Below are 19,753 nucleotides of genomic sequence, written 5' to 3'. Positions count from 1 at the left end.
GGTTTAATCAAATCCCATGGTAGTAATAATCGATATTTTAGCATTTGATTCTGGACATATTTTCCCATTTCTCTTCATGTATTGAAGTTTCATTGCTTACATAGCTGGCATTTTTCCAGTAGAGTGTATTTTGATACCATTCTACTATTTTCATTGTGTGACGATAACTCAGATGTCTGTGCTTTTCAAATAATAGTGTTACTTTTTATTCTGTTAAGTTTTTCAAATAATGTAGATATCTAAAGAAAAATATATAAAAAAAGCCTGGCATATTTGCTTGGATAAACTTTATATATGGGATATTGCATATTAATAATATTTATACATTTAATGTCTATAATGTATATTTTGATGTCAAAATTTATATTTCACATAAATTTTTATATAATAATTTTTGCTCTGAGGAAATTATGTAGTAATTTAGTTATTAGACTTAATATTATGTTACATTATTTTCTGTACCAAGGCATTTTGTATATTTATGAATATATACATATGCCTATGTATTATTACAAATAAGAGGCAGCCTTTTGAAATTTATATTACTTTGAAACATTTTACAGACATTTTTACATTTGTATTTTACAAATTTGTATTTAAAATACAAGACTCTCATAAATAGAATTTTTTCAAATTCATGAAACATAGGAAAAAATTGCTTTTATAGTTTTTTTTATCCCACTTTAGGATGAATCTCTAGGAGAGTGTTGCTCATATATGCAATTTGGATAGCATCAGTAGTACTTACTATATTCTGGAGACTTAGTAAATATTAATTCGTTAATCTTGTCATTTAGTATTTTAAGAGTCAATGTGTTTTTCCCAAAAGACACACACATTCAGATATCCTTCCATTACCAAATTCCTCTTTCTTTTAGATGCTATTTTAACCGGTGTGTTGACTAAGTATCTAGCCCAGTGTCTGTTCCAAAGCAGTTAATTGATAGGGTGTTGCTGTATAGTGGCTTCTCCCAGCATCACCTGGGAGATCTTTGCAAATGCAGAACCTCAAGCGATAGCTCAGTCTTACAGAACCAAAAGTTACATTTTAATAATGTCCCAGGTGATCCTCTGAACATTAATGTTTGAGAACTGCTGTGCCAAAGAGGCTTCAGAGAAGAGACAGCTGGGAAAGAAAACAGATGGCATGTAAAAGAAAGGAGACTTAAGAAAAAGGAAACTACTCAGGGACCTTTCAGGATAGCAGTGAAACCTACCAGCACTTCACTAATCCTAAGAGCATCATTGTAATTCCAAACAGTAGATACTAAGAATATTTTTAGTAAGGTAAAGTTGATGTGCAAATACTATACATAATTAATGTATACAATTTAATGTGTTAGGACATATGACATAATCACCATAGCCATCCCACCAGCTGGCTTCCTTGTGTCATAAGGGCATTCAACATGAGATGTGCTTACCCCTTTTGTCATAAGGGCATTCATTCAACATGAGATGTGCTCTTTGGGTATAGTTAGGCTGTGCATATGGCTTCCCTGGGGGAAAAGGTGCTGGATGATTAGGTACCTGGTCTGTACCCCCTACTTACCAGACAGATACCAAGGCAGGACATGGCAGGCAGGGGCAGCTGGCAGTATGGGGCTGGGGCTACACCCCCACCCCCTTCCTCCTCAGTGGGGGTGGTCTTGTGGTCTTTCCCGGATTAGGATTACTGGAGCTGATGGACACCAAGTACTAGGACAGCTACCAGCAGGCACAACTTATGGCCTTAATGTGTCAGGTGAGCACTGCGGGCCAGGCAGCCACAAAGTGAGGTGTAGCTGTGCCAGTGAACCTGTGCTGCAAGGTCTTGGTGCAGTGCCCCTAGGGTGGCACAATCTGCTGCCTGGACCCATGAGCCACCTGGGTGTGGGCAGCTGCAGTTCAATATCCCCTTAGCCAGCCAGGGGACCTTAACCTGGCAGCCCCCCCATTTGCTTCTGGGAACTGCACCCATGTGCCATGTGCTTCCAGTGCACCAGCCCCATGTGCTTGGGGTGATCTCCCTCAGCCTCCCACCATCCTGGAAGAGGCCTACACCACAGTGCATAAACAGAGGCCACCACATCTGAGGTTCCCGAGGCCAGAGAAGTATCTGCAAAACATGTGGTTCGATGGTTGGGGAAGGAGGTCCAGGTTGTAGTGAGGGCGGTCTTGTCTGTTTGTTGGGGTTGCAGCAGCGGGAGGCCAGAAAAGGTAAGGGGCCCAGTAGCACAAACCAAGGATTCCAGAGCAGCCTAGCCTCTGGGGAAAGATAAGGATGGCAGTGATCAAGTGGAGTCTACAGCTCCAGGAAAGAGGCATTTGGTACCAAGCCCCAACCTGGCAAGGAACACCTACACTCGGTTCCTAGAGCAGAATTGTCGCTGTCATCCTGCAAGACTGCAACATCTGATGAGAAAGTGAGTGGTGTGTACAGGGTCCTAGCAGGTGTACTTCAAACAGTTTTAAAGAGCTTACCAGAAGTCATATAACCCTTACTGAGTAGAGAATATCACTGATGAAGTTGTAAACTGAACACATTTTCCTGCCTAACAAAACTGTGACATGTAGACCCTAATGAATCACAGAAATATATGCATTTCCATGTTTCAATAAACCAAATAGTCAAGAGTTGGAACCACTCTAAGTGCTCGTCAAATGACAAGTGAATAAGATGTGGGGTATGTATGCAATGGAATACTATTCAGCTATAAAAAAGATTAAACCTGCCACTTGAAACAGTAAGGATTGACCTAGAGGGTATTATGCTTAGTGAAATTAGCCCAGGGAAAGACATGTTTTCACTCATATGTGGTATACAGAGAAAATAAACATATGACCTAATTGGACTCTAAGACCAGTTAGTGGTTATCAGAAGGGAAAAGTGGATATATGAGGACAGAGGAAACAGTGTTATGGTAATGAATAGATTTGGACTTGTAGAGGTGAATTTAATGTACTATAAACATGTTGATTTTTAGTGATGCACATTGAAACAATGCAATATTACTTCAATAAAAATAAAAATTAACAAGGACTAAAAAAATTTGGAAAAATATATTAAATTTTTACTGTGATACCTTCTCTAAATGTCTTTCATATTTTTAAAAACCTTATTAAATACCAAATATATCCAGAGGGCAATTTTATAATCTAATACATACTTATTAAACAACATATTAATATTCCACATTCATTCCTTCCATACATATTTTTTTCTTTTTTTGAACTAAAAGATTCATACATATTTATAATTCTCATGATCCAGTAGATTTTTCCTAAACTGTTGCAATAAAATTCCCTTTCTCCTGTCACTATGCTACAGTGTCTAAATATGTAAGAACATTTTGTTATAATTTAAAAATATTACTCTGATGAAGTTAGTGAAACCTCACTAAAATTATGAACAGTGGCATCTCATTCTCTGATTAGAAATGGAAAATTTGTTCTGTTATCATAGTTAAAAATAATCAAATAGGCCTCCCCATGGCGCAGCGGTTGAGCGCTGGGTTGCAAAGCTGCTTGCAGCCTCTGAGGCTCCGGTTTGATCTCCGGCTGCTCCCTGGCCACTGGAGGAGGGTCCCACATGGTGCGCAGACCTTACCTGCCGCCCGCTGCTCCCCTCAGCAGTGTACTTCGTCCATCTGCCTGTTCTGTTCCCCACTCTGGCTCTGGTGAATTCTGTCGCCCTCCTCCCGTGCTTCTGACTGTACCCAGTGCTTGTATAAACAAACAAACAAACAAATAAATAAATAAATCTTTAAAAAAAAATAATCAAATAACCCAAACACTGTTTATAATGAATGCATTTTGTTTATATGACTAGGCATTTTTTGGTGCTACAATAAGAATATGTTTGCTCTCCTGGCTTCCTTCAGATATTTATAGCTTCATCTTTTTTTAATTATATAGGAAAAATATTAATGGAACAACTTCAACTCTGGTGACTGAAATCCTGCTTATATTATAATGCTATTAAATTTTAGGATATTAAAAAAATTCTTGAAGTGTGGTAGATCAAATGTCATTGTGTAAAACATCTGAGCAATTCACCAAGTATATTACAGAGGTGATTGCACCAATTTGCTTTCACATATCTTTACGGTGATAGATTAAAAAAGTGACTTTTCATTTTTCAAAGGACAGTGATATTTAGTGTTCTGTGGGAGGTATAATGATTGACATTTTAACTGGTACAACATCCAGGTGATGAAAGACATGTTTTGAACTTTCTACATTTCAACATTTATAAAATCCAGTTACTTTGGCATAAATTCTTCACATCTTTGCAATTGAGTCACATAGGCAGTGTGAAGAATCTGTGCAAGGGTTTGGTGAGGCATTTTCATACTCATTGGTTTTATAGCTGCTACATACATTTGCTTAGTTGGAGTATAGCCTGGTTACTTCAGTGGCCGCCTGCAGTGAACAAGATGGTTATGTTTATGGATTTGTTTCGTGTATTAATATAAAACTTATTGCCTAAACAGGAATATGTGAGCAGAAAAAGGGGAATTATCAATTGTCATGCTAGGTATAAACTGGGGCAATCCTGGGCAACTCAGTTGTATGGCTGCTCTACTCATGAAAGTTTTTCTTATCCAGGGAAGTATGTCTCTAGGAATTGGGATTCTCCTGGGTGGGGGCAGAGATGGAAGGATTCCTTGGCTAAGTCTCAAACCAAAATTTTGGAACATTCAAGCACCTTTCAGAGGTCCAGTACATATTTTTTTTTTTATATTTCCTTATTGCATCAACTGACCTAGAAGAATTGGGAGGTAGCCTAGTAGGTGAAGTTCACAGAGGGTCAAGGTCTAGACTAGACCAGAAGATTTTCTGGATACCCAGGAGACATAGAGGTTATAGTTTACTCAAGACTGTTCTTTACTGAAAAACAGAAGAACTTCTTTTATGAGTATTTTTTTTAATCAAAGTATTCCATGAACTCTATAGCCAGAGGTGAGGGAAGAAAAAAACATATCCAGAAACAGTAGATTTACAGTGTGGTATATAAATGAATAGCATTTTTCTTGTTGATTCACTATTAGGTAATATGCAAGATCTTTTCATAATTATCCTTGGCTAAGTCTCAAACCAAAAATTTGGAACATTCAAGCACTTTTCAGAAGTCCAGTACATATTTTTTTTTTTATATTTCCATATTGCATCAACTGACCTAGAAGAATTGGGGGAGGTAGCCTAGTAGGTGAAGTTCACAAAGGGTTAATTCCAAGTCAATTCACTTGTTTTAATATTTTGGAAATTCATGTCAGGGAAAAATTAATATTTGTTAATAAAAAAATTCTTATAATATTTCTGTTATCTGACTGTCTAAATGAGCCCAACTATGAGATCTAAACATTTAACTGACATGCAGGAAATCTTTAAGTGGTGTTGTTATTTGCATAGTGCACTTCAGTGTTTTAATTATTGACATGTTAGTGCTGAAATATGTGGTCATGAAACCAGGCATCCCTGCTTATAGACATTTGAAGATCCTTTGATTATTAAGATATAATGAACTTACTCAAAATACTGGTAAAATTGTTCATATTTTTTAAAATTAGAAGTAATGATTTGGGGTAAGTATGTAGTATTGGAATCTTCTTGATTATGAGACAGAGTCCTGGTTTGGGGTGGCTTCCGGTATAAAGTTTTAAAAATTGTATTATTTTTTGTTGAGGTAATGTTGATTTTAGGAGGGCAGGTTTACACCTCTTTAGATGAATGTTACCATGATAAATCCACCACCACAGTACCTGTAATCCTCTAGCACAGTTCAGGTATAAATTTTGACATTAGAGATGACTGATATCAAAGCCTGGTTGTTCTGTTGATTAAAATTTGTCATCAGCAGATTACTGAGAGCTAACATCCTATTTTTCTCTTTGGGGACAGTTACATTTGCTTTGGATTGTATTTGTGAGGGCTAATTGTTTATAAACAAAATACTTGTCTCTTACATCTCAGTGGTAATATGTCAATTTTTTAAATCATTATTGTTATTAAAGGCAATAGCATTATGATCCTAGGGAAACTGTCAAAAATTTGGGTGTCTTATGAATAGGAAATGTTTTGCCTTCCTATTGTTATAAAAATGCCTCTGTATAAAGAGCAATATTTGGAAACAAGTGTAAAATTAATTATATTCATTTATCCCCACAGCTGCTATCTAAGATAGGCTGGTACTTTGAAATTCTTATTTTGGCAAAAGGAAATTTAATCACATAAAATCTAACTTCTCAAAAACACAAATCAAGTTGTCAAAATTTCTCTGAAACTTGCTTTTTCTTTTCTCACAAAATTGGAGACAAGATGGGGAAGATACTTATGAAGCTAACCCCAAACCTGACTTTCTCTAGAACTAGTTCTGCTGTGATAAGTGTAGGAATAAAGTATTCCTCAAATTTTAATTATATATTAAGAGGAAAAAAGGGCACAGTTTAGGTCACTGCAATTCCAAAGTGACTAGGCATTTTTTTTTTTTTTTTTGAGAAAACCTTAAAATAGCATGCTAGAATGAAACCAAGGAGCTGGCCTCAGGTTCTTAAAATGTCCAGAATTAATTTATACTCCCACCTTTCAAATGGATTTTTTTCCTACCATCTCAGCTGGTGAAATAGTTACTCCCTGAAAAGCTCTGGTGTTCACCTTGCATCATTAAATACACGGGAGAGATGGACAGTCAGGGCACAATGAAGAAAGTAATGCTTTACAGAGCACATGGAGAATCTTGTGAGACTGAAGACAATAAAACTATTGTGATAATTGTAAAATATTCACTATAAAATGGAATAATTATATTGACCTCCTAAGCTGGTTGACTTATCTAGAATCCAAGTTTTGCTGCATGTTCCTGCTTCACTTCTCGTCTTTTTTCCCTTATGCATAACAGCAAATCGTCTCACCTGTGACTTTGAGTCTGGTTTCTGTGACTGGGAGCCATTTCTCACAGAAGATTCACACTGGGAATTCATGAAGGGAATGATCAGGGGAGAGCAAAATATTTCTCATCCTGACCATCCAGCAAACATAAATCATGGTAGGACATTGTCTTCTCAAAAAAAGTTGCCTTTCTTCCATGTTGAATGGTATTATGTATTCTCAGCAATCACACATTATGGAGTGATGGTGCTGTGTATTTTCATTTTTGGACTATGGGTTATATAAACAGAAATCTAATTTGTTTTGCTTAAATTCTCCTGATTGACTTACTAATTTGCAATTAATTTAGTTTTCTGGAATGAACATTGCTTTAAACACCAACAGTTTTGTTGCGTTTTTCAAAGTTTGAATTGCTGGCATGAAGAAAGGAAGTCTTTTGATAATCTTTCTAGTCTCTAGGAATTACAGTTTGATTGTCTTTGTTTTGGAGCAATCTCATTTTTGAAAAATAGAAAGAAAAATAGTTTAATTTTCTTTCTGTGAACAAAGAACAGAGATTTAGCACTACCTATAAAATAAATCTACAAATACTTGAACTCTTAAGGCTTTAAAATTTTTTTTTGGTAAGAAACCATTTTACTTTGTATATATTTTTAAAAAGCATTGTAATTTTTCAAATATCCTGGAAACAGAGCAATCATAGCATTCCAGTAAGATTTTATTAAATTCCAAGAAAAACAGAAGAATTTTGTTCTTTTTTTCTTTTGCTTTTTTTGATGCTATTGCCTGGGTACATAAGTATCATCTTAACTTTTTAATAAAGAGAATGATACTTGAGACACTTTTTAAGATATGTAACCCCATTGAACATTGTTCTATAGGTTTTTTCCTTTGAGATTTCCAAACAAATATGCCAAAACTAACAATGTCAACTGTATTTTTAATTGCAGTCTTTGGAATTGGGGTTGGTGGGACAGGTTGTTAGGGGATGGAGAGAGAAAAACTTTGCCATCCATCTGCTGTCTATACCTATAAACTCAGCTCTATTGACAGTGATGATGTTAATTTTTAAAACATCTCCTTGGTATACTGTAATTCCATTGTCCCCTTAATACATACTGCAGAGCAGACTTCTAAGAGACAAATGCAGAGACACATTCCTAGAATTCCTGTTCTGAGTATAAAATTGCCTCTCTTTACCCCTCAATTGCTTATATAAAATTCTAAGACAATGTTACTTCTTTTCCAAATATTTAGCTAAAATTACATTCAGCTTTCATGTCAGTTTTCATCAAGTTAATATTTGTATAATTTTAAAAATAATTTAAATTTTACATAATTGCTTATTTCCGTTTCACTAGAGGGCTTTTGTCTTCCATAGTACATTATAATGTTCTTCATATGAGTCTCATATGAGTTCTTGATAATTTAGCCCTATATATTTTCTATAAATAATATAAATATGCTTGAATATTTGTCATTTTTTCGAATTCTGGTTAGTCTCTTGTACAAACTCAAATTGAGTTTTACTTGAATCTGAGGAGTTTTAAGCTTCAAAATCATGATTTTCTATTCTCTACTTTCATAGGTGAGCCAGAAGATTTAATGAACTTATATATGTATACTATTTCCATAACTTTAGTTTGGAATTAGGTAGCAATAGCAATTATCCTTTTCACTTGGTTTTGAGATTTAAAGCCCAAATAAACTGGGTTCTATTTTTCCCATTCAGAGATGGCACTGCTAATTTTCAGGCTTGCTTGTTTGGCTATTCACGTGGTAGTATCTAAAGAACAATACATTTTAATTCTGAAATCCTATCATGTTTGTGAAGTCAGCATTGACCTGTATCTTGAAAAATCATCTCAGAGTGGTATTTTTCAAGCAAAAGACTTGACTTTCCAAGTTGCCCATCACTTTGTGATTATCAAAGGGCAGGATCAGACCTTGACATTGTTTGGCATAGTATTCCTTGTAAATTTTCAGTATTCAACGAAGCTACCCCTGACAGCAGTTCAGAATGTGGATTTTTTGACTGCTAAGAGATGCTATCCCCTGTACCTTTGCCGTGAGCATATCACTGTAGTTGAAATCTAAAGCAGTTATTTTGTTAACACTGAGATAGGATCTTTAATTAAGCTTTCATCCCCACTAGCACAGACAACAATGTCAAGCATGTTTGACCCAGGAGCAACCAAACTCATTCCATAGGCTCATATCCCTTAGTATTTTATAAAGAAGCTTAAAAACCAAGCTCTCATGTAATTTCATAAAGGCCTATTGAATATCTAATCATAAGCTTACAAGCTTCATTTAATTTTACTTCAAACTCTATTACATGAGTTAAACCAATAAAAATATTTATTTAGGAGATTTAGAACAAGATTTCATTTTCAATCAATTGGGTTTTCTTTTCTTTTTTTTTTTAAGATTTATTTATTTATGCATACAAGAGCTGGGATGTAGGCCAAAGGTATGGATGAGAGGATTCACCAGAGACAGTGGGGAGCAGAACAAGCGGATATACTGAAATACACTGCTGAGGGGAACAGTGGGCAAGGCAGGAGAGGTCTACTGCTCCATGTGGTCACCTCCCTGGTCTGCTGAGGAATTGAACTCTCAGTGCAGTGGCTGCAGGCAGCCTCATAAGGCTGCGTCTTAACTCCTTGAGCTACCAGGGAGGCCCGTATTTTAGATATTTATTAAGAAAGAGTTTACGTTATCTATACAGCTTAATGAAAAGTAACTAAATATTTAATTTTCCTTATTTGTGTGTGAGAATAAGATGCTAGAGAGAAAAAATACTATATGTGCAACAGTTGAAATTTATCCATATGACTTTACATTTGCTTTTGCAGGATCATTTATTTATTTTGGAGCACATCATCAATTTCCTGGAGTGGCCAGACTCGGAAGTCCTATTCTTATAAAATCACTTACTGCCTCTACCCCATGTCAGGTAATCAACTATTGGCATTTCCTTTGACCATTCTGTTAGTGGACTTGGTTTACTCATACTCCTAAATGCTTGCTGTTTCCATGATGAACTGAGATATTTATGTGAGCTATTTTGCCAGAAAATGTCATACTGTTCCAGAAAACATTTGCAACATACAACTTATACCATTGATTTCATGGTCTGTTAAAGGATACTTCTGTCATTCTGTATTCTTTCCACATAGTTCTTTTTTTTTTTTAAGATTTATGTATTTATTTATACAGGCACTGGGTACAGTCAGAAGCGCGGGAGGGTGAGAGAATTCACCAGAGTCAGAGTGGAGAGCACAGTAGGCAGACCAACGAAGTACACTGCCGAGGGTAGCAGCGGGCGGCAGGAGAGGTCTGCATGCCATGTGGGACCCTCACTCGGCGGGCAGCTTTGTAACCCAGCGCTCAACTGCTGTGCCACTGGGGAGGCCCTCCACATAGTTCTTTCAATATTTAAAGCTGTGGATAGAATTTTATTTGACCAACAGTGTTAATTGAATAAAAAAAATAATTTAAGTAGTACTTGTTGAAAGAAAAAGAATATATAAATAGAGATAAAAATCTGCAAACTTAGAACTTGAAATTTTAGTATTTATGTTCCATCCCTCATTAACTGTTTATTTGAAATTGTTTATATTATTTTACATGCCTGGGAGAATAATGTCTTTGTTACTAAAAATTAATTTTTAGAATTTTGATTGGTTTTCAAAAGATGACTCAGTTTTCTGAAATTTTATTTGTTCAGTTACCAGATAAACATAGAACAAGGGCTACTCAGTTCACAGTAGAGAAAGCAGGATGACTTTGGAGTTAGACAGATTTGGTTCAAATCTTTTTGCCATTTTCTGAATATCAGTCCTGTCTCTAATTATATATCCTCTTTGAGACTCTGTCTACAATGTAGGCATAATTAATAGCATATTTTCTTCACATGTTTGTGAGGACTAAATGATGGTTAAAGAAAGCATTTATCTAAGTATTTGGCTCATAGTAGGTATTCACTAGAAATAATTCCATTTATTTCCATAAAACTAATAGCTAGACTAGATGTTCCTATTCAGCTTTCTTTGATTTCAGGTCCTTTAAAATTCTAACATGTCTATAACTCTTAGAATTTCAGTTCATTTTTTGGTTTGGTTACTGGAAAATGATGAAGAAATCAATACTGCCACCCACTAAATTCATCTCCTGTAAATATAAAGTTACAGCAGCTAACTTGAGCATTTCTAGTGGTGAATTACATATCATTCAGCAGTATAAATCTAAGTGCTCAAAACTCCTACTAGGTTGTCCTTCCTCTTTCACTCCCTCACCCTCCCTTTGTTTTTCCTTATTTTTATTTATTTATTTATAGAAGCTAGGCATTTTCTCCCCAACTTTTTTTTTTTCCCAATAGAGGCATGTTTTATTTATTTATTTATTTGTTTGTTTATACATGCACTGGGTACAGTCAGAAGTGCGGGAGGGTGAGAGAATTCACCAGAGCCAGAGCGGGGAGCAGAGCAGGCAGAAGGACCGAATTACACTGCTGAGGGGAGCAGCGGGCGGCAGGAGAGGTCTGCGTGCCATGTGGGACCCTCCTCCGGTGGCCGGGGAGCAGCCGGGGATTGAACCGGCGCCGCAGAGGCCGCAGGCAGCTTCGCAACCCAGCGCTCTACCGCTGTGCCACCGGGGAGGCCCATGTTTTTCCTTATTTTTAAATGGGAGTTAGAAATGACAATTACCTGGGCTCTATTTCTACCTCACACAAATGCACTCTACATTTATGTGCCTTTGCTTTTTTTTTTTTTAATTAAATCCTATGTGATCGATTTAGATATTTTTTTAGAGCTCCAGAAGCATTTGTTGCTTTTTAAAAGTGCTTTATAAGCTTATTTAGCTTTCTTTCAAAGTCACATATTGAAGTATCTTCATCACTATTGTTATATACATAAAAAATTGAATAAAAAAGAACAGAATGTGTTAATTCTGTTTCTTTTACAAACATTTGAAAGTAAGTTCTAAGAAATTATTAGAAATTCCTGAGACTTGCTGAGAATTTTTTTTTTTAAATCTTCAGTTCTCATTTTATGCTAGAAATTTTTAATTTGTGGTCATTGTGATTGTGTTTCAAGTTATGATCGCTTTCACTTGAGGACATATTTCTCTCATTGCTAAAATTTAGAGTTGGCTGTAGGAAGTGATTTGGTGGAGCTTCACTTAAAGTAACAGTTTAGACACTTGATTGTTTGCCTCTCAGAACCAAGTCCTCAAGCTCTCAAGACCTTAGATATCAATTTAGTGGTATGCCTTGGTTTTTGAAAAAGTAAGAATTTGTCAAGGAGACTTTATAGACTGCCAGAAGAAGTATTTGGTTTTTCCATTTTGTCTGTATCTGCTTAACGGTTAGTAATCTTTGAATTAAAGACAGGGATATTTGGATTACTATATAATACTTTCTAGTTTAGGCATTACTACTAGTCTGTTAGAGAAGGTTAATTATTATCTGAGATACATGTAACTAATGGTATTACTCTTTTTTTATAAGTCTATAGTTTTTTGTCATATTAATATTTTCTTCCATAAAAATTACAGAATAACCAAATAAACCAAATCCTTTTTGAGTAGTCAGAAAATCCAACCTATCTTCCTAATTGGAAGATATTACCATGGAAGAAGAACTTGTGTTCTTCATTATAAAATGGTAAAATGAGGCAGTTAGATAACCAAAGCTGCATATTTTGATGTGAGTGAAGCCTTTATTTAATGAAATTTTATGATTTTTCTCTGCGTGATTGTGTCAGTTAATCTTTTTTTAAATGAACTTTATAGGAACATGAACCTTTCTTCTGAGTATCCTTCTGTAACACCAGATTTTTAGGAATCATTTTGCTTGAATAACCTTGTAATTTATGGATAGTGAACACATGGGATCAACATGCACAAGTTTTTGCCACTAATCATTGTGTTCAATGTGGACTTTCATTTAAAACTTTCATAAGTCCCTCAATTATGGGCAGAAGATTGGCATTTTTCCCTTGGAATAGCCAGGGGCTAGTGCAAATAGACACATGGGGGCCAGAAGTGGCAATGCTTATGGGTGTTGAAATGCTGTTACTGTTTTCAATAAACTAGGAAATATCAAATATCAAAGGGATTTATGTAGATTAATATTTTCTGAATTCTCATATTTGAGTTATTATACAAAGAGAATGTATCTCACTATTGGGATTTCACAATCAAAAATAAGAAGTTTGATGATATGAACCTTCTGCTTTCAATGCTAGTAGGTATGTTGTCTATTTTTTTTAAACTTCTCAACTTATTTTAATTTTTTTCATTAAAATTATATTTTTAAAAAAGTGAATGAAGATATCAGGGAAAAAATTGATGAATCAAGAGATGGGTTGGTTCCAAAAATAGCTTATTAGGGTCAGGCTAAATATTTGAGACTAAGTTTTCCACCAGTCAGTGCAGATGGAGACACATGAGTCATCATTTTTTTTCTAGATTCGAGGAAATAAAAAGAAAAAAAAGAAAAAAAAATGTTCTTCTGAGACTTCTCCCTTAAGCACTCATAGTGATACCACTGTTAACATTCTTTCTCTGATTCAGTACTCTGTGCAAATGACAGCTTTCAATGCTGGGAGTACTATGGGGACAACCTAAATGCACTTGCCCTGACAAAATAGAGATATTGTCAGCAAGGTGGTGTTAAGTGCTATGAGAGAGTGAGTACAGTAAGAGCTTAAACCAACTCTGCCAAAGAGTTTTGAAGTGAAATCCAACAGAAATAAAAACAATCTTTCAATAGTAATATTTTATTTAACTGATTTTTAATAAATCAGTCATGAATTAAGAATTTCCTTTCAAAGTGATAAGTAGTAAATAAATTTTAAATGGGTATTATAATTTTAATTTACATTTTGCAGCTCTATTTAATAGAATTTTCTTTGATAATGGAAATTTTCCCCTGGTATGTCCAGTATAGTAGCAATTAGCCACATATACCTATTGAGCACTTAAAATGTGATAGAGAAAATGAAATTTCATTTCCTTTAATTTATTCATTTACACGTACATAGACACGTAATTTTTACCTTTGTCATTGCACGATTTATAGATAATTGTTCCTTTTTTTCACTCTCCCCATAAACCAGTGAGGCCCCTAAGGACACTTAATGCCTTGTGTAATTTTCTAACATAAAGCAAGTTCCCCTCCTCCCTAACAAAGATTTATGTACATTTATTGAGGCTCTGATGGCTAATGTTCTACTCAGCCTTTCCTCTTTTTTTGAATACCTATTTACTGAATATCTACTAAATAACAATTATCATAATAGGTTCTGTAAGAAATTCTCTATCTTCATCATAATATTGAGTTCATGACCTACTCTGTTTTAAGACTAGCATACAGTATTGAGAGCCACACAGGTTACACATTTAATGAGTGCCTATCTCCTCTCTGAAGTCTTAGCTGTATCTTTTTTCAGTTTGTTTTTTATTGACATAATGTTAGTTGATAATACTACATATGTTTTAGAAGTACAGGTTTGTATCTGTTCAGATAATGTTACCACACCTCAGCTACCACCGATGTACCAGTAATCTTCTAGTATAGTCCCTCAGGACTATCCCTCCTTTACTTCTCGACACTGACCTTCCCACTCTGGTAGTCTCAATTCTGCAGTCAGACTTCTAGATTTGTTTTGATTTAGTTTTTTTCTGTTCCTTTGTTTTGTATCTTTAGAGTCCATATATGAGAGAAACTATCCTGTTTTTGTCTTTCTCCTTTTCTCTTATTTTACTTTACACACTCTCCTTCTGTTCATTAATGTTGTGACAAATAACAAGACTTTATTATTTGTTACAGCTCAATAGTATCCTGTTTTGTATATGATAATTTTACTAACCCAAAATTCATGAAGTAGCTGATTGTTCAGTTTCCACATATGTGACATTTTCTCCATTCTTTACACTAATCTAGTTTTATGCCATTGTGGTCAATGAAGATACTTAATATAATTTAAATCTTCATGAACTTATTAAGATGAATGTATATTCAGCTTTTTTTGGGGGGTACAGTACCCTATAAATATATATTCGGTCAAACTAGTGTAATTTCTCATGAAGGGGCCTCCCTGGTGGCGCAGGGGTTAAGACACAACCTATAAAGCAATCTGCAGCCACTGCAGCATGAGTTCAATTCCCGGCACTCCAGGGAGAAACCCACATGGCAGGACAGAACTCTCCTGTCTCACCCACTGCTCCCCTCAGCAGTGTACTTCGGTCTGTCTGCCTGTTCTGTTCTCTGCTCTGTCTCTGGTGAATCCTCTCACCGCCCCTCCCCCCTGCATCTCTGGCCTGTACCCCAATTCTTGTATAAAAATAAATAAATCTTTAAAAAAAATTTCATTAAGATTGTTGTTCCCTTGCTGATTTTCTGTCTGGTTGAGCTATCTGTTGATGTGGGGTGTTAAAGTCCCCTATTGCTATTATCTTGCTGTCACTGTTTCTTTTTTGAACTGTTAATAGTTGCTTTATACATTTTGATGTTCCGTCATTTATTGCTTATATATTGATGAGGATTATGTCTTCCCAATGTGTTGATTCCTTAGTAATTATATAAAGTCCATCCTTGTCTCTTGTTATCTTTTCAGCTGGAAGTCCACTTTAAATGATATATACATGACTGTCCCTGCTTTTTTAGGACACAATATTCTTGTTGGATTATTTTCCAGTTTTTTACTTTGAGCCTATGTTTATCTTCTGAGCTCAGATAAGTCTCCTGGAAAAGGTACAGAATTGGATTTTGTGTTCTGATCTAACCAACCACTCTGTGCCTTTTGATCCCATTGATGCTTGAGAAAATGATTGATATATAAGTATTTCTTGCCATTTTGCTATTTTTTTTCTGAGCGTTTTTGCAGTTTGTTCTTTTGTTCTTGTTCTCTTGTATTTTAAAAGGTATCTTTTGTATAGTTTTTAGATTCCATTTTTGTCTTCTTTGTTTCTTCTAGGTATTTTTTTCAAAATACATTTATTCAAAATGTAGTTTATATATAGGATTTTTATACTTAAAAATCTTTCTTTATTGAAAGCAAGTTAGTCTTGAGTTTGTTATGCCAGTTCCCACAGCTGCTTTCCTTCTGCATATAATCCATTATTTCTGTGATCTTGTGGCTTCTACATGAGGTTTCTTTTAATTTTATAGAAGTTTCTTTATTATTGTTGCAGCCAGTTTAGAGAAGATGAATTCCTTTAACTGTCATTTCTTTATAAATCTCTTTACTGCTCCTTCAGTTATAAGTGTTAACTGGATAGAGAAAACTTGTTTGGAGGTCTTTTCCTTTCAGTGCTTGAAAATCTCATGCACTCCCTGTAGCCTGAGAGTTTTCTGCTGAGAAATTGGCTGATTATCTTATGGGGGTTCCTTTATATGTGAGTCTTTGTTTTATCTTGTCCAGGTACATTTGACTAGAAACTGTGGATGGTCCCAGGAATCTTGTTAGAAGGCTTAAAGGGTGCCTCTTCCTATTCCTGGTGGGATTATTCTCAGCTTTCCTACCCTATCTCATGGTATATTTCTCTCCTCACTGTGGAGTTTCTGATCATCAAGTCCTCATCTTTCTACTATGTAGTCATTCTTGACAGATGATGGTTTACTATGTCCATGGAGGAAGAGACTTTAGAACCCACTAACCTACTGTCTTGTCCCTTACCTGTCTTTTTTTTTTTTTATTCAGTGATTTTACCATTACCAACATTAAATTTGTAAAGACCATATAAATTTTCCAGACCTAAGATAAACTTATGACTTCTCTTTAAGAGGCCAATTCTTTTAAAGTGGTAAATTAAATATAAGAGCTGAGTTTCTATCCTATTGAATATGGGTCTCATTGGTATTTACTCTTAATATACTATTAAAATAACTGTACTGGTGATGTACTGAGTGACAGTTTGACAGCTTGAAATTCTGATGGGACATGTACATCTCTTGTACAACAAGGTTTAGAGCTCTAGTTTGCATTTTTACAAGTATGGAACATGTTGAAACTATAGCAGGATCTAAAATTTAATTATAGTCAAAGAATATCAATCCTCCCTTTCCCCTTAGAATTTAATTAAACATTTCAATTTGAGTTTAAAGTTCTCACTCACCTGTGAAGGTCTGAGTTTTGTTTACCATGGTAGTAAAATCTAAAATGAAAGGAAACCGGTCAAATTTTGTGATCATGTGGTGGTAATTTAAATAGACATTGAAAAAGATTTATACCTCATTAAAACAGAAAATGTTGCTTACTGTTTTAAACTGAACTATTTGTTTTTAAAACTTTTATTTATTTTTAATTGATGTCACAGTTATTTTTAATTGAGGTCATATTTAGTATCACCACCATAGTATTCTCACTACCAAATCAACCATAGTCTACCACCATGGTCCATTGTACTCAGAAATTTGCTTAAAGAGCATTTAAAGAAATTTTGTCAACTTTCATCCTAAGTGAAATTGATGCCAACACTGAAATAAATGAATCACCTATATGTGCACTAATATCTGTTCATCTGTTCAACAAAATAAAGCAAAATGAGAAAGGGAAAACACAACTTAAAATATAGTGAAACTGTAAAGGATTCACTTGAACCTCTATTGAAGCATTTTGTTTCTGAGGGGCCTCATCTCTGAATGTTTGATTTTCTTTGAAACAAGCAGCCTTAGGAATCCTTATGACATGGAAGAAAAAAATGGCTGCTCTGTGTCTGAACTTGTTTTTATAGATATTTTGTTGACCTTTTTTATTGAGTGAATTATTCAGCTATTGAGGGCATTAAATTTTGTCTTGCACAATATCCAATACTTAGTAAACATTGGTAGAATAAATGACAGTGCCAAATTCAATACTATAGCTATTGCTATCAGTACCTAAAATAATAAATTTTCTGTATTTTCATTAGTACCTCATCTGTCATCACTGATGATAAGTAGGAGGCAAAATGATTAAGATTCCCTGGTTTCTAAAAGAGCATGTTCTTACTTAGAATAAATTATCAATAAGCAGCTTCCTGTGAGTCCCAATGTTCTTTGATAATGTCAAAGTAGAAATTAATGAAAATCATTAATTAATATTTTTTATTACCATAGAAAACTATTTTTTTTTTAAATTTATACAAGCACTGGGTACAGTCAGAAGCGCGGGAGGGTGAGAGAATTCACCAGAGCCAGAGCGGGGAACAGAACAGACAGGCTGATGAAATATACTGCTGAGGGGAGCAGTAGGCACGGCAGGAGAGGTCTGCGCACCATGCGGGACTCTCGCTGGAGGCCAGGGATCCAACCAGCACAGCAGAGGCTGCGGGCAGCTTCGCAGCCCAGCACTCAACCACTGTGCTACTAGGGGAGACCCCATAGAAAACTATTTTTTTAAGAAAACTTTTTCTTGATTTGTTGTTTGAGGCATCAAGGAATATATATGGTAAAACCTGATTTTGTAACTTTGAGTCAGAGTGTGTACCTCCCAAATTTATAAGAAGAGAGATGGATCATGGGAAACTTTCATGAAAGGGGCGTGATACTGTTAGGGGGAAATGATGTCCTGAGTTAATCCCATACAGGCTTTGTGGACCCCACCCCCACTCCAGACTAAAGCCATCAAGACATTGGGAAAGACAAATCCCATCACCACCAAGGGAGGGTGGCTGGGACCTGAGGGTGGAGTTGGGCAGCCAGGTTGGATATAAAAACCAAACATGTGGGCCTTGGGGTCTCTGGCTTGCGATCGCTCACCCCCTGGCTTCACGGCTCCTGGCTGGCGGCCAATTCTGAGAGCGCCATTTTGAAATTCCTGATGGCGGATTGGGTAGGACTCATTAAAACTTTGTCTCCCACTTTTCTCCCAGAGCTGTACATTTCCTCATTTCCCCTTCCCTTGTAAATAAACCTTTTATTAACCTTTCACGTGTGCCTGTAGTAAAGCATTGATAAGTCCTTTTAAGCGCGCGGGTGAGGACCCACAGTCAGGCACTCCATTTTGTATCGGGGTTGCTCTACAACAGTTTGGCGCCCAACGGGTGAGGACCCACAGTCAGCACCCCGTTTTGTATTGGGGTTGCTCTACAACAATACTGCCCATGATAGAGTGAAAAAATATGTGTTCTCAAACTTATCCTGGCAGTTTGCCAGTGGCCCATTTCTTTAGACATCTCTATGGCATTTGTTAAAAATACTAGTGAGTATAACCATGTTGTGGCTTTCCTTAAGCAGGAAGTGCAAAAACTGACAAAGGACATACTTGTCATTTTCCAGACTTGCACAATTAGGGAAGTAGAGAATCAAGAAGATTTCATTTAACACCAAAGTATTTAGGATGTTTTTAATTATAGAAAATCTATTAGGAATAAGTAAATGGAATATTTATATCACTCAAACATTTTTTCCAACAGGTGCGGTTCCGGTATCATTTGTCTCAGCATGCACATCTCTCTGTGTTTACAAGAACATCACTAGATGGAAATTTACAAAAGCAAGGTGATCTAACTGGAGTCTCTAAGTCTCAGTGGAGACAAGCAAAAATTGATCTCTATATGAAGACTGGAGAATCTACTCTACCTTTTCAAGTGAGTGTTTAAGTAATTAAAACACACTAACAGAAGATACTGATTTAATTTTAATCTTTTAAGATAGAGCTATAGCATATATCTCCTATAAACTTACCTGATATTAATAAAGTAAGCATATTCACAATCAGGAATTACTAGAGAAGTAATTCCTATGTGCTTGAGACCTTTCTGTGGAAGCATAGCAAAGAGGAGATGAGAACCAAATAGGATTGTAGAGAGAAGAGTAATTTAATAGGAAAATATCTTTTAAGTGAGGATGGTGGTAAATGAGGTTGCATAAAAATATGTCATTGACTAT

At 35.6% G+C, this 19,753-nt stretch overlaps 1 protein-coding gene across 1 annotated transcript in view; it reads left to right on the top strand.

The window, feature by feature from the left end:
• MALRD1 (MAM and LDL receptor class A domain containing 1) overlaps positions 1-19,753 on the top strand; it is a gene marked incomplete at its 3' end in the record, with an annotated part of 364,653 nt that overhangs the window by 48,965 nt on the left and 295,935 nt on the right. The window contains exons 11-13 of the mRNA XM_084254012.1: positions 6,881-7,027; positions 9,729-9,829; positions 19,279-19,452. Coding sequence (XP_084110138.1) covers positions 6,881-7,027; positions 9,729-9,829; positions 19,279-19,452 — 422 coding nt within the window. The remainder of the gene's footprint in view (positions 1-6,880; positions 7,028-9,728; positions 9,830-19,278; positions 19,453-19,753) is intronic.

The sequence above is a fragment of the Talpa europaea genome (assembly GCF_964194135.1).
Source record: "Talpa europaea genome assembly, chromosome: 14".
NCBI lineage: Eukaryota > Metazoa > Chordata > Mammalia > Eulipotyphla > Talpidae > Talpa > Talpa europaea.
This window is presented reverse-complemented; position numbering and strand designations above follow the sequence as displayed.